This window comes from Salvelinus fontinalis, chromosome 6 (genome assembly GCF_029448725.1).
Source record: "Salvelinus fontinalis isolate EN_2023a chromosome 6, ASM2944872v1, whole genome shotgun sequence".
Classification (NCBI taxonomy): domain Eukaryota; kingdom Metazoa; phylum Chordata; class Actinopteri; order Salmoniformes; family Salmonidae; genus Salvelinus; species Salvelinus fontinalis.
In genome coordinates this window covers 26,723,580-26,739,668 of record NC_074670.1, presented here as the reverse complement: position 1 = coordinate 26,739,668, position 16,089 = coordinate 26,723,580, and the positions used below count along the sequence as shown (strand labels likewise).

General features: G+C 41.5%; 1 protein-coding gene across 1 annotated transcript in view; it reads right to left on the bottom strand.

Moving 5' to 3' along the window:
* Window positions 1-138: 138 nt before the first annotated feature.
* LOC129858585 (membrane progestin receptor delta-like) overlaps window positions 139-16,089 on the bottom strand; it is a 26,564-nt gene continuing 10,613 nt past the window's right edge. Inside the window, exons 5-11 of the mRNA XM_055927913.1 lie at window positions 8,499-8,782; window positions 7,966-8,093; window positions 7,550-7,755; window positions 5,840-5,966; window positions 5,647-5,743; window positions 5,206-5,350; window positions 139-4,928 (exon numbers count right to left, since the gene is read on the bottom strand). Of these exons, the coding sequence (XP_055783888.1) occupies window positions 4,663-4,928; window positions 5,206-5,350; window positions 5,647-5,743; window positions 5,840-5,966; window positions 7,550-7,755; window positions 7,966-8,093; window positions 8,499-8,782 (1,253 nt within the window). The 3' untranslated portion in view covers window positions 139-4,662. The remainder of the gene's footprint in view (window positions 4,929-5,205; window positions 5,351-5,646; window positions 5,744-5,839; window positions 5,967-7,549; window positions 7,756-7,965; window positions 8,094-8,498; window positions 8,783-16,089) is intronic.

Below are 16,089 nucleotides of genomic sequence, written 5' to 3'. Positions count from 1 at the left end.
ACAGTAGATCATTGCTCAGTGAAAGGTTGTCATCTAGTGTATTGGAAAGTAACTGCAGTCCTCCCCTATACGATCCAACATTTCAACTGATACAGTTGTTATACACAGTCGACAGACAAACACATTAATGCTGTCAAATATGTGGTAAGTAATTTTTATTAGAGAAATGATTCCAGTGATCAATACACTCTAATAAGGCAGCATTGACACAATTTTAGTAAGAAGATAGCAAACAATGACATTTTTTTTCTCTTCAGTTTTTTCCCCAGGAACTATATTCATTTCTCCACACAAAACACAGCATATATACTAAATTAAAATAAAAGTTGAATTAAAGGTAGTATGAAAGGAAAATAGGCACAGACATTCATTCAAACCGCTTCTTCCCTCTTTGCTAAAACCGAGCACTCTTCAGGAGTCACTGGAAGTTCCTTGGTGTGTGGCTTGTTGTGTCATCCAACCAAATCTTTGCATAGCTTCCTATTTTACTTACTGTAACATGCCATTCAATATGAACACACTTTGGGAATCATCATATTAGCTTCATGAAAGGGATCGACGTGAACAAACAGACGCATTTGAACTAAATAGGTCATCACTTTTTTCCCCAGCGATAATCTAGTTTGAACGAAAGTAGATTTCAATGACAAAAGCATAACAGAATGTTTAGAAATGTAGTTGAACATTCAAATATTCAACAACTTAAAGGACAATAGGTTATATGCGCCAACTGCAGGTATATCAGCACTACAATATGTCAATTCAGATACAGTTATGGTCGATATGGTCGGCCACACGCTAGTCACGACCCACTTCCAAGAAACAAGTTGTAAGACGATGAAAGCACCATACCAAAATCAATAGTGGAAAACTGAGTGGTATAATGATGATGAAAAGGGCAAATATATAGGTCTCTCTGTGTTCAATACACTAACCCTCAAAACAAAAATTGGTTTTCAAACAATAGGGCTCTCGTTGGAGTAACATTAAGTGTGTGTATGTGTGTTTGCCTATACTGCCTGTACACTCTGCTCGACCTGCAACAAAGTCCATTTCCCTCACTGACACAATATCACTTTCTATTCCCTCATAACCACCCAAAGCCTTTAAGGGAGACTTGGGTTGGTTGTCACACGTTTTACTCTGGTGTGTATTTCTCAGCACCAGTATATATAACAAGACTCTTTTCAACATTAACAGAAAGACCAAGGTCTTGGGTTGAAATAGGGATCCTATTAGTATGTCTTATTCCAACAAGAAGTAATAAGCCATCAAACACACTCTGTCCACTTGTGACAACCAGCCCCATCGCAGGGTTGGTTGTCACACAGTATAAGGTTCACAGGAGGTTGGTGGCACCTTAATTGGGGAGGACGGGCTCGTGGTAATGGCTGAAGTGGAATCAGTGGAATAATATCAAACAAATGGTTTCCATGTGGTTGATGCCATTCCATTCGCTCTGTTTCAGCCATTACTATGCGCCGTTCTCCCCTAGGCAGTCTCCACTGATGGGGTTGGTTGTCACAATGTTGGCTAGTAGTTTATTCCTTTTGTAAAAGGAAATCAAGCAATATAGTTAACAGCGTCTTAGAAATAGCCTTTCTTTTATCAAATGATATTCCTAACAAAATGCAGGATAACATATGACATTTTGAGTCAATTTGTGTGTGCGTGTATTGCACACACATGTGTACATTTGTCGGTGTGACAGAAAAAATATGTTTGGGAGAGAAAGGCAACAAACCCAGATAGCAGAGAAACCTTTAGCCAATGGATGTACACATGATGAATGGGGAAGATGCAGTTTAGACATCGTTTGCTAATTGGCAAGACGTCTCACAGATGTTTTTAGAATACTTCCACTTTAAATTCTACAGTTCTACATAGTATATATGTCGGCCAGGCATCAAGACTCTATTCTGATGTCTCGGCGACATCTTCCCAATGTGCTAACGCTCTCCACCCTACATATATTATTCCCAACACATTTTGATATGGTGGGAAGGAAGGTTTACAGCAAAAGAACCCAATGCTAATTAAGATGCTAGTTACCACATGACTTGACCTAGGAACTCAGAAATAGGTTTGGAATGTAGCTCTCCCTATAATATCCTTTTACATGTATACTTCCATAATTCAAACATTATATATTTTTTTAAATTCCGAAATCTTAAAAAAAAAAAAAAAACGTTCACCTATGAATTAAAAAAAGAATAAATGTTTTGTTAAGATGACATGAATCGACCAGGTGGATTAGTTCTTTCAAAGAATTCACACATTTTAATCTTAAAATTATAACACAGCGCCCTCTAGTTTGGAAGTTATAAGCACTGTGAAAACCAACCCTGGTCTCCCCTACATACTGAATACAGAGCTACATGATAAAATAATGACGTGTGTTAGGTCTAGTGTGGTAAATGTAAGTGCTATTATGTCAAGAAATGATCATATGATGTTGGGGATGTTATTAATAATTTTTCCTAATCTATAATATTTACAAAAATAATCATGCAAATATACAGGTAATGCCCAAAATAAAGGAAACACTTCAGTAAACTAGGGATACAAAGTATATTGAAAGCATGTGCTTCCACACAGGTGTGGTTCCTGAGTTAATTAAGCAATTAACATCCCATCATGCTCAGGGTCATGTATAAAAATGCCCTATTGCCCATTATTTTGGCTACCATGGCTAGAAGAGATCTCAGTGACTTTGAAAGAGGGGTCTCAAAGGAGCATAGGGTGCTTAAAGGGTGTGTGTATCTCTTAGTCACCACATTTCAACCCAATTGAACACTTATGGGAGAATCTGGAGGGGCGCCTGAGACAGCATTTTCCACCCCATCAATTTAACACCAAATTATGAAATTTCTCGTGGAAGAATGGTGTCGCATCCCTCCAACAGAGTTCCAGACACTTGTAGAACCTATGCCAAGGCATAGAAGCTGTTCTGGCTCGTGATGGCCCAACACCCTATTAAGACATTTTATGTTGGTGTTTCCTTTATTTTGGCAGTTACCTGTACATATGCACTACGCTTTACAACTGAACAGAAACAGTAAGTGCTGTTATATATACTACAAGGATTAAATACTCAAGAGATACCACACTCTTTTTCAAGGATACATGTAAACAATAGCTACTGACAATGTTATATCAGCATGGGGTGAGTGGTATATTGGTTTGCCATAAACTTGCAATGACCACCCCGATACCACATGAATACGACAGTGCCAAGACTCTTTGACCTTCACTGACCACATCCACATGCCTGGGAGATGAGGAGACATCACTCATTCAGTTCTGTTGTGCACCATCATCTAAGATTTCTTCCATCAGATAGCTGTTATAAACAAGATCATTTGGTATGTCCTATCGATGTTACGATGATGGGTATGTTTTAGAGAGAATTTCAGTAATTCCCTGACATTCAAACAGCACGTAGTGTTTCAAAAAATTTATCCAATGACCATTAATGTATGTTGTAGATGTAACAAATAAGTCCAAAGAACAATTAAAGTGACTGAGCATTCACAGGAACACAAACTGCAAAGAACCATGGAGTTTCCATGGAAACGTACCTCTGTAAAATGGCACCTGTCTTTTAATCATAGACATGGTACAGTGCTGTATCTTTCAGGTACACACTTAGAAAAAAGGGTTTCAAAAGGGTTCTTTGGCTGTCCCCATAGGAGAAACCTTTTTTGGTTCCAGATAGAAATATTTTGGGTTCCATGTAGAACCCTCTGTGAAAAGGGTTCTACAAGTAACTCAAAAGGGTTCTACCTGGAACCAAAAAAGGGTTCTTTAAAGGGTTCTCCTACGAGGACAGCCGAAGAACCCTTTTAGGTTCTAGATAGCACCTTTTTTTCTGAGAGTGTAGACGTTTAGAGCAGGCAATCTAAGAGAGCACTACACTGGTCTGTACATTTATTCAAGTCATAGTGGAGATTTAAATGAGATGGTTTTTGAATATTAAAACAAAATGGTGGAATCCTACTAAGTAGTCCAGTTAGTGATGAGAATCATGTAATGGATAGTCATACTTTATATTAAATATGGGTTTTGAGATGTTCTAATAATGGCTTACAAATATATAGGACAATTGAAAAACAGTAGCTAAATACTTATATATTAATATGAAAATTCCCTGCAAATTTACAGTTAAAGATTTTTCCAGTTTGAGATTTACACAAACCAGAAATAATGTTACGGGTACTTAGGTAACATTTGGGTCACTATATATAAAAGAAGGCACTTTTATGTGTTGTTAGACATCACATATGCTTCATACAACCCAGATCCTTTCAAGAATAAGTGAAAAGAAGTTGGCATATGATACTTTAACTCAAAATACTTCCACAACTTTAAACAGTAAACAATGCTACTGAATAACTGAAAGGCTTCATAAAAATAGCTGGGTATTCGGCTTCAAAGTAAACAGTGAACACATTAATAAACTCCTAAACAAACCTTATAATGACGTTAGAATAAAAAACATTCTGTGATAATAATGCAATGGGTTTATACAAATACTACCTGGTTTTAAAAGGTAGAATACAACTTCTTATGGTTGTTATTTCCAAAGTTCGCGACTGGGAGAATAGTTTAGCCAACCCTTTTCATTTGAACATACTGGTTGGTCACTGGTTGTGGGGAGTGTCACTGTTGCTTGCGTTTCGCGGGTGGCATCAGTGGGTGGTTGGCACTGTGGTGGGGGTCCCACAGCAGAGGGGCACTGAAGATGCCAATGATGCCTAGGTTGAGGATGATGCCGAGGGCCAGTGCCCCCAGGGTACTCAGGAAGGAGGGTACGGCCGCCTGCGCAATGAGCCACGCCCTGCGTGAGGTCATATCTGCTAGCACCGCCTCCATCTGGAAGTGGGTACCCACCACGGCACAGATGTGGAAAAGCTGGTGACTGTGGCCTGAGAGAGGAGAGAGAGAAGGAGAGAGAGATCAATGAGAGAGAGAGAGTCATTAGAAATGCTTGAATTTGATCATACTGCAGTGAATAAGGATTTACCAGGATTGCTCAAATTGTCACTGTTCAAATATTTGCCTACAGTGCCATCACGGACACAGTAGAAAGGACACTGATATGCGACAACAATAACTGGCCACAGGCCAGACTAGCTAAAGCTTGATCAATAACTGATATAACCTCCCAATTCCGGCTGCCATGGTAACCGTGCGTGGACGTACCGAAGTAGTCGAAGCGCCCCGGGGCCAGCCTCTCTGGAAGGTGTGAGGCAAACAGGAAGCAGGTGAGGAAGGCGAAGAGGAGGTGGTAACAGTGACTGGGCAGGGCCTCACTGTGACAGCAGCTGCCACTGCAGCACAGCAGCAGCTACACACACACACACACACACACACACACACACACACACACATATACAAACCCACATAAGATCATTGGCACAAACAGCGGCCAAGGGATTAAAAGCTTTAACAGCATGTGGTCAAATCTTTATTTATTCTACACAAAATCAGTTTCTAAGTTAATGAGCCATAAGTCCTGGTCAATGTATTAAAGAGAGGCATTAATCGGATCTAAACTGTGACATAACAAACAGAATGCAACCCAATGACTGTACAAGCAGACTTTCTGTGAACTCTGTCTACACTTTCTCAAAATACACTCACTCTGTAAAATAGAGGGATGTTGTCAAAGATGAATGGAAAGACAAATGCCCCTGTACGGAGAACTTTACTGCGGTGTGGAAACTGCATCTCCAGGAATCTATAAACAAATAAAAACAGAGTGAGGAAAGTTACAATGGTTTCAACGACGAGGAGAGGGATGCATCACGGGTAGGATACCGTATTGGCTGCCTACCTAGAATAGCAGGACAGGCTGGTGCAGAATAGTGTGTTGCAGATGGCAATGGGCACAAAGTGTTGATGCAGCCAGCTGTTGACCCAGCAGTCAGGCATCACATAGGAGCCATAGGTTATGGCACAACCTGGACACAAACACACAAAAACACTGAAAGGTTATTTTAAAAAACATACGATATCTGAAACTAAATCTACCATGCATTTACCTACCATACACTCACCAAGCACTTGAAATAATTATAAATTGCAATGATCATAATGTATCAATTAGGCTTTAATAACCTACTAATGAAACATTGGCCTTGGACTTGCTGTATATATGCTTCAACACCCGTTTTAATCCTAATGATGTACTTCCAATTAATCTAGAAGCTGTTTTAAATAAGCTTGCCTGCAGAACACCATCTACAGTAAACATTTGCAATTCTTATCCCAGAAACGTCTGGACATTTAGTGCTGGGTATGTTTCAGCAGTAAGGAGAATTGTGGTAGATCAAGGATCATATTGCAGGGGCCTCATATCCATTCATATGGATATGAAAAGGCACGTTTTCAAAGTAAGAGACAAGGTTTATGTTTGAAAGAGAGGGACAAGCCTATCACACACACCCATACAAGCAAACACACACCCAAGAAAAGCACACGTATTCACAAGCAGAATGCAAATACCCAAGTATGTGAATTGGTTGAGCAAGCACGTGGACACAGACATGAATCCATGGGAAATGTACATGTGAAGGTGTAGAACAGTGGTGTGCACACATCCATAAAAACTTTTCCCAGATGCTGGATCCGAGAGGAAAACATATGCTGATATTTTAATCTATGCTGCCTGTTGACCTAAATCTGACAGTGCAATCTGGTGCGACATGCTTTCTGTTTGTAAGTAGACCTGTATGGCTTCTCTATTGGATGAGCAACCCTCAGGCTGGATGTCTTAAACAAAAGACAAACATTATTCCAAGGTGAAAGAATTGTAAAAGAAAACAAACTCTGATTTCACTGTTGGTATTGAGCTGTCGAACGTGTTTACATACCGCTTTACTCAGCTCAATTGTATATACCGTATTCTATTCTACTGTATTTTAGTCAATGCCACTCCGACATTGCTCGTCCTAATTTTTGAAATATTTCTTAATTCCATTCTTTGACTTTTAGATTTGTGCGTGTTGTTGTGAATTGTTAGATACTACCGCACTGTTGGAGCTAGGAACACAAGCATTTCCCTACACCCGCAATAACATCTGCTAAATATGTGTATGTGACCGATAACATTTGATTTGATCTGATACTTGAACAAGACATGTATTATTATGAGGTTTTGTGGGTGAAAAAAACTTAATTACATTGAATCTGACAAGCCCAGACAGACCAGCACAGCAACACGACACACACAGCACCAAATCAAACATACACGAACAATGAAGTAACCACACAAACAATGGTTGCAAATGTGGGAAGAAGTATACAAAGTTCTAATCATGCAACTGATTGCCCAAGTTCGCCGAGACTTTTTGGAACTTGAAAGATTGCACGTGAACTTTACCCTGTGGGATTGCACCAGGTCGGATTAGTGGAAGCAGTAGCCTACTGTGAGAGTAGGCAGACGTGGTACTGGAGGAAATATAACCAGAAAAAATAACTAAAGGAAGTACTAATAGTCTAACTGTGAAGTGCAGACAGTCAGGCGTCATGCAGCGGGCCTTACCCAGGCTGTAGAGGCTGAGTGCGCCGTAGTCGAAGAAGTAGCAGATGTGGCGTGCCTCGGGGGACATGGTGCTGAATGTGTGTGCACAGCTGGAGGTGAATGGGTACACGCAGATCAGCAGCATGTACACCAGCAGCGGCCAGGTGTAGCTCTCTGACAGGAAGTTCAGTGTGGAGCACAGGACGCTGAAGCGCCACAGGAAGTACCTGGGAAATGAGACGCGTCGCAACACCGTCAGTTTCAATTCATATGAAATGGGGGAGTGATCGGAAGATTTGATACGAAGACAGGAAGACACTAATCTGATATGTATGCTTTCCAGTCTAAACCAGCCCTAATTGTTACAGAATACCTCCAGCTATCTATGGATCTGATCTCCTTGTCTACATTCAGAGTGTTTGCATTGGTGTACATACCATGTGGGCAGGAAGTGGGTCCAGATGTTGACTGTCTCATTGGTCATCTGGAAGGTGCTAAGGATGCAGTCCAGGGCGGAGCTTTGGGGGTGACGGTATCCCGAGATGATGCCATCCTCCCGGAACACCTGAAGGAAAAACACTGTGATACACAGTACATAGGCTACTATAGAGATTATCTAACAAACAACTGGAGGACATCAAGACCTGTCCTCCTAGTCTGGTACATCTGGGCCTGTATTTCAAAAAGTGTCTTCGAGTAGGAGTGTTGATTCATCTTAAGATAGCATTCATCTTAAGATAGCTAGGTGGGACAACCACATATCTCAGTCATAGTAGGTACATTTTTAGTAGCTTTCATCAAAGTCAGTGCAAGTAGGGGGAAAAAGTCAAGTGCGAGTTTCAGTTCACGAAAGGCAATCTTTATTTTATTTTTTTATTTACAAAAATGGGTTGAATATTCAGTCTGTGAAACCTCTGAAGGTTTGTGAAATGGTTGCGAAAGGTTTCTCTTTCAGTATGGTCACTCTTACCTTGGGGACTTGGTGGATGTCGAAGAGCTGGGGGAGTTTGATGCTAAGCATGTCTGTGGGCAGTCTGATGGCTCCCCTCCCTCTCTGGCAGGCCTCCCTGAGCCTGGCCCTGCATCCCCGGCAGAGGACACACCAGACTGGACAGTCAAACGCTGGGGCCTGGGCCCCCTCTCCAGGCCCTGGTTCCCATTGCATACAGCGGTCCCAACCCCAGCCTTGGCCCCAGCCCTGGGCCCAGCCCCCACCACCGCTGGCCACCCCACCCCCCCACCACAAAGGAAACACTGCAGAGAGAGAAAGGGAAGAAAATGGCTGTTAGATATAATGCTCTAGAAATTGTACTGACATACACTCAGATATATTGTGTGAGGACTGTTACATACCCATCAGAACGAGAAATGTGTTTACATATCACACATGACACATCCACCGTATGTGAATCGGTTGGGGAATAGTTCGCTCTGTTTCCACTTGATTTCAAATTACAAACCAATACAAAAACATTCCATAGAATTTTCTCGTGGTTCCATCAAAATGAGTATTCCTTCTTTTGTCATAATGTCCTTTTTGACTGGACTCAACAAAGTCTTCCATTGTGTCAACCTTCTCTAGACATCCCCAGACATGGACTCAGATTTAGACAGTGGTTAGCATTGTCACATTATGGTGGGCTGTTAGCTAACAAAGCTAGCATGACAATAACATGTTCCTGCTATGTAGTATTGAACAGAGGACTCCTTCTGTTCAGATAGCAAGGGAGATTGTCAATAAGAGCCTTTTGTTTATGAAGCCAGCAACCCACACCATGTTCAATATTGCAGGCATGCTGTGCTTGCCATTTATCAGCTGGCAAAAACACAAAAAACGCTTGTTGGTTTCATGCAAATCTGTCATCGTCTATTGAGAGTTTCTGTTGAGGAAGTTTCATTTTGCCCTACTTACTGATATTTACATCACTCATCATCTCTCACTGTCTCTATAACTGAAAGGTATTTCAGATACCCTTTATGGAAATACACTGAGAGTACATAATATTTGGAACACCTTCCTAATATTGACTTGCACCCTTTTGCCCTCAGAACAACCTCAACTTGTCAGGTTATGGACTCTACAAGGTTTTGAAAGCCTTCCACAGGGATGCTGGCCCATGTTGACTACAATGCTTCCCACAGTTGTGTCAAGTTGGCTGGATGTCCTTTGGGTCGTAGTCCATTCTTGATACACACGGGAAACTGTTGAGCGTGAAAAACCCAGCAGCAAATCGGTGCGCCTGGTACCTGCTACCACACCCTGTTCAAAAGCACTTAAATATTTTGTCTTGCCCATTAACCTCTGAATGGCACACATACACAATCCATGTCTCAATTGTCTTAATGCTTTAAAATCCTTCTTTAACCGGTCTCCTCCCCTTCATCTACACTGACTGAAGTGGATTTAACAAGTGACGTCAATAAGGGATCATAGCTTTCACTTGGATTCACCTGGTCAGTCTATGTCATGGAAAGAGCAGGTGTTCCTAATGTTTTGTACACAGTGCATAGCATATCAACGTGTGCAAACCACGATCAAAGCTTATTGTGAAATAGACACAAAGGACTTGGGTTGCAACGTCATACCGAATTCAATATAATATAATTCAAATTGAAGAGGCAGTAATTGCGAGCACGCTAGACTTTGAAGTGACTTGTGTGAATCTGTGCAGCCCAGCCTCACATTCAATTCGCGCATATATGTACAAAATGTATTTCAGCAGATTTCGTGCGTTTTTGTGCATTTTTGGGGTGGTTCAATTCGTTTGAAAATACACGAATTTCTGTGCTACTTAATTTGTGCGAAAATACACGAATTTCTGTGCTACTTAATTCGTGCGAAAAGACACGAATTTAACCAGTAGGCGACATAAGCCGTTGCAACAACCATAGACGCGATCGCCTGTATTTATTTATTTTACGTTATGAATATATAGATATTTTGTATTTTTTTTAACCATATAACCATAAGAGGTTATATATATATATTGTCTTTATTTAATCCCTATTAAAACATTGTGGTTTTATGCCTATATGTACTGTTTTCGATTTTTCTGAACAGACTTTTCAGTATAGAATGAATGTAAGCAATGCATGATGGTTAATGGTGTTTTCGGTTGTAGTTCCATGTATTTCTTAAAAAATAAACGTGTAAACCATTTTTATTGAACAGAATGTAACTGAAAATACAATGGCAGCCTTGCATTGTCCATCAATAACAAAACATTTTTTTTTCGTATAACATTTGGGGAAACGTATGCAGTCATTGTAGTCTTACATTTTGTTGGCCAACCAAAATTACCAAAACGTTAACCCGTAATAAGGCTAGGGTGGCTGAGTGTAAATATATGGCTCTGAGTGTAGCACCTTTTCACTAGAAACGTTCTTGTGTTCAAATTACCGTCAGTGCGAAATAGCTAGAAAGCTTTCGTATTTCCACTTGGCTACACCTACGGTTACGATAACGATAAATCAAGTGCAATACCTGCGTCGACCTGTGTCGAGCAGCAAAACACCGGAAAGCTTCTAGCCTACCGGAAAGTTACAAGAAGAACAAGAATAGTTACCTCATCCGGTCATGTGACACTTTGGATGCCCCCTAAAAGCAATTTCAACCGTTTTGAAAAATGACGCCTGGTAACCCCAAAAAAATACCAGGTGCACGAAAAGTTTGGACTTAGAATATTTTTTGAAAACCTCCATAAATCACTCAGGCCAGCACCCATTGATTTGGGGCGGTAGTATAGCGCTCCCAGAGCGGGTATGGAAGTCTGGATCCCCCCTAAAAGCATTTAAGGCTCTGTGTGTCTGTAAGCACCATACTTTTTCACTCCGTCCTTGCTGTGTGTGTGTGTGTGTGTGTGTGTGTGTGTGTGTGTGTGTGTGTGTGTGTGTGTGTGTGTGTGTGTGTGTGTGTGTGTGTGTGTGTGTGTGTGTGTGTGTGTGTGTGTGTGTGAGAGAGAGCTTTTCTTTGACATCTGTTTAGCGAAATTACTGATTTACAGTTCATGAGGGTTGACCGATTCACACATTTAAAGTTTTGGAAAGATCTGACCTTTTTAAACCTTCGAAACAGCACCTATGACCCCATTTTAAGGCACTTCCGGTTGGCACAGGAAGCTATAAGTAAATACATATCCTGATCGGGGTATGCTTTTACAGAATCCTGAGTTTTAAGTCTATACGTTAAGAACTGACTGATTTACACAGGGTTGAATGCACTATATATCACAAACTGCTGGTTGGGTATGGCAAAACACTTTTAGGGTGATTTAACCACTTCCGGTTGCTCCAGGAAGCTTAGAATCAACACAGGTAGACCTCATAGTGGCCTGATGAAATGTCATTGAAGACAGGTTCATAAGACATTCATAACCCACATAGGCTTCAGGTTGAATTTAGGGGTGCAGGCAATGTGTTCCTATGGGGTGAGATGTCATTGTAAACTGTTTGATGTAAACACCTTCTTTTAACTGTTAAGGGTTAATGCCACACGGTCAAGGTTAGGCTTGCACAGAGACCTTAGGAACGTTCCTGAGGTCAAATTGTGCTTCTAAACCTTAACAGTTCTCTCTCTGTCTCCCAAAAGCAAAAGACTTGAAATGTAGGTCAAGGGTCATCTTCTTGTCACTGTCGCTGCGCTCAGACCGAGCAAGCTACGGTCAAGCGGGGCATCTCGTTGAACTCGGCACGGCTATGGTGATGTCATTTTTAGTGGTAATTTCAGAATGCTATTTTGGTGGTTTTTCACTGTTGAAACATATTGCAAATGCACAAAAGTCAACTAGCAAGTCAGTGTCCATCAGCCAATTAGATATTTTCAGACACCAAACTGATACCATCTGACTCCAAACTCACTTTTTCCAACTCGTTTAGAAGCCAACTATCACATATTTCATAACAGGCCCAAAATTCACAGCGCCTTCCATTTAAACCATAATAAAACAAATAATAGGTAGTTATGTTCTAGCTGCGGGTCCAGTTTTCACATTATGTTTAGCCCTATGTGAGGCGACCTCGAATCCCAAGTTTCGGCTCGATAGGTCATTCGGTGCCCGAGCAAAACCTTAATTGGTGCTGAAATTCCACTTTTTTCCATGCCTTGCTACGGGGTCCTTGAAGGAGCTATCGGACAGAAATGTCGGGGTCCGTCTCTATGGGCCGAGCCGGTTTCAATGCACCTAGTCGTGCAACTCTGGGACTTTTCTAAATGTCACCATTTTGTAATGCTCAAAATGAATTGAAGTCAATGCAAATGCACCGAGGCTTTTTATCGGTCCGAGAACCTTCTAGAGCCACATAACTCACCGTGCTTAATCGACCTGAGCTCTAGAACAGGTTTGTAAAGTTTCAGAACTCTAGGTCTGACGGTTCTTTAAAAGTTCAAACAAAAGTAACTATTGCAGGCACTGTCTGCCTCTAAGCCCCTCAGTGTGTCACTCCATCCTTTCTGTGTGGGTGTGTAAATTTTCCTTGAAATCTGATGGGATAAATGACTGATTTACAGTTCATGAGGGTTTCCTATTCACATATATTAAGTTTTGGAAAGATTTGACTTTTTTAACCCTTCGAAACAGCCCTTTTGACACCAATTATGGCACTTCCGGTTGGCACAGGAAGCTGAAAGTAAACACATATCCTCATTGGAGTGGGCTTTTACAGAATCCTGAGTTTTAAGTCTATACGTTAAGAACTCACTGATTTACATAGGGTTGAATGCACTATTTCTCTCAAACTGCAGGTTGGGTATGGCAAACACTTTTAGGGTGATTTAACCACTTCCGGTTGCTCCAGGAAGCTTAGAATCGACACAGGTAGACCTCATAGTGGCCTGATGGATTGTCATCGAAGACAGGTTCATAAGGCATTATTAACCCACATAGGCTTCAGGTTGAATTTAGGGGAGCAGGCAATGCATTCCTATGGGGAGACATGTCATTGTAAACTGTTTGATGTAAACACCTTCTTTTAACTATTAAGGGTTAATGCCACACGGTCAATGTTAGGCTTGCACAGATCGGGAGGACCTTAGGAACGTTCCTGAGGTCAAATTGTGCTTCTAACCTTAACGGTTCTCTCTCTGTCTCCCAAAAGCAAAAGAATATGAAATTGAGGTCAAAGGGTCATTTGGGTCCTTCTTCTTGTCCCTGTCGCTGCACTCAGACCGAGCTAGCTACGGTCAAGCGGGGCATCTCGTTGAACTCGGCACGGCCTGGAGATAATGGCAATGCCATTGCAGGCTTTGTGTGTCTTTAAGCACCGTACTTTTTCACTCCATCCTTTTATCCCCTTTTCTTCGTGGTATCCAATCGCTAGTAATTACTATCTTGTCTCATCGCTACAACTCCCGTATGGGCTCAGGAGAGACGAAGGTCGAAAGCCACGCGTCCTCCGAAGCACAACCCAACCAAGCCGCACTGCTTCTTAACACAGCGCGCCTCCAACCCGGAAGCCAGCCGCACCAATGTGTCGGAGGAAACACCGTGCACATGGCCCCCTTGGCTAGCGCGCACTGTCCCCGGCCCGCCACAAAAGTCGCTGGAGCGCGATGAGACAAGGATATCCCTACCGGCCAAACCCTCCCTAACCCGGACGACGCTAGGCCAACGGACCTCCCGGTCGCGGCCGGCTGCGGCAGAGCCTGGGCACGAACCCAGAGACTCTGGTGGCGCAGCTAGCACTGCGATGCAGTGCCCTAGACCACTGCGCCACCCGGGAGGCAGATCTGACCTTTTTAACCCTTCGAAACTGACCCTATGGCACCATTTGAAGGTACTTCCGGTTGACATAGGAAGCTGAAAGTGAACACATATCCTCCTTGGGGTAGGCTCTTATATAATGTTGAGGTTTAAGTCTTTATGTTAAGAACTGACTTATTTACAGAGGGTTAAATGAGTGTGTGTTATTTCATAAAATCACATAAAATCACAGAATTCTGGCAGAGCTTCGAGATCCACTTAAAAATGTTTGTCTGAACACACTGCAACTGGATCTGTAATTTTTTATTTTTTTTACTCCTTTTTGTGAACATGACCAATTTGTCAATGTACGATTTCTCTTAAATTACGATAGATAAATGGCTGGTTCTTTTTTTCCTGACACCGTATGCTTATGTACTTTGACGTGAAGCGGTCAAATTAGCACCCTACTTTGCGTTTTTGACCTTTAATCCCAGAAAAATGGCCATAACTCAAAAAGCGTTGAGGCCTCGACGCCATCTTGTTCGGGGCCAACTGTCCATTACGTCTTCGAAATATTTTCCGTTTAGGAGAAAAGGCCACATGCATTTGCAATGTGCTTGTGCATTTGCAATATTATTTATTTTCCCTCTGGTGGGAATTTCCGAGATTGCGGAAAAATGACCAAAATTTGTTATTTTTATAAAACGGAAACCGAACGTCCGAGAGATTTAGTTTGATGACTTCCTGAAAGATCTCTCCCCCGCGCACGTCCCGACGCCGTCCACGAATTTTAGAAACGTTGCAGGACGTCTAGTAAGGGACCTTACATTTGCAAGTGGCGTTTCTCACTAACCATATGGCGAGTGCTAAAATGTTCCCTTAAGGTATGGAAAGGCCTTGGAAAGGCCATAAGTGTAAGCCAACATAATTCATTATTTTACATTAACATGTAATACATGCATTATGAAGAAAATGGTGTAATTTAGGCTCCACAAAATATGAAATGGGTTATGAAGAAAATCGTGTATGGTTGCCTACATGACAAAAAGGCGTTCTGATTACAAGTGCACCAGTATCCAAAGTATTAAGCGAAATCAAGCACAGAAAACAGCATTGGCATTAATAAAACAATATTTCCCACGAATTAAGTCGCACTTAAATGTGCGTCTTTTCTCAAATTCTGTTCAGCAAGTCTAAAACAGTACATATAGGCATACAACGACACATTTTAAAACATGGTTAAACAAAGACAACATTTCTGTATATTCATGACGTTGAATTAGCCATTAAGAAGAACAAAAATGAAAGACAAATTATCGCGTCTACATGGTTGTTGCAACGGCTTGTGTCGCCTACTGGTTAAATTCGTGTCTTTTCGCACGAATTAAGTAGCACAGAAATTCGTGTATTTTCGCACGAATTAAGTAGCACGGAAATTCGTGTATTTTCAAACGAATTGAACCACCCTAAAACACCCCAAAAATGCACAAAAACGCACGAAATCTGCTGAAATACATTTTGTACATATATGCGCGAATTGAATGTGAGACTGTGTTGATCTGTGAGGAACAGGAAATTCGTGATGTGCAGTTCCCAAATGATTATTTTTTAACAACCTTTTTAACTGACTTGAGAGTCATGGTATATTTTTCAGAGTGACTCGTTCGTTTTAGTCGTTCGTTTGACCTGCTCTGCTGGCCACGATGATTCATACGCGTTTCTCCGGCTCAGTGGTTCCAGAGACGTGCTCCGACCACCAGCTGTCTATCATATGTGCGTGCAGGAAAATAGATAGAGAAGAAGAATACATGTTTAGAACTGGTATTTGATCTCATGGTGTAAGAATTCATGTAATTAGTTGATTATTGAAAGCTACACAGC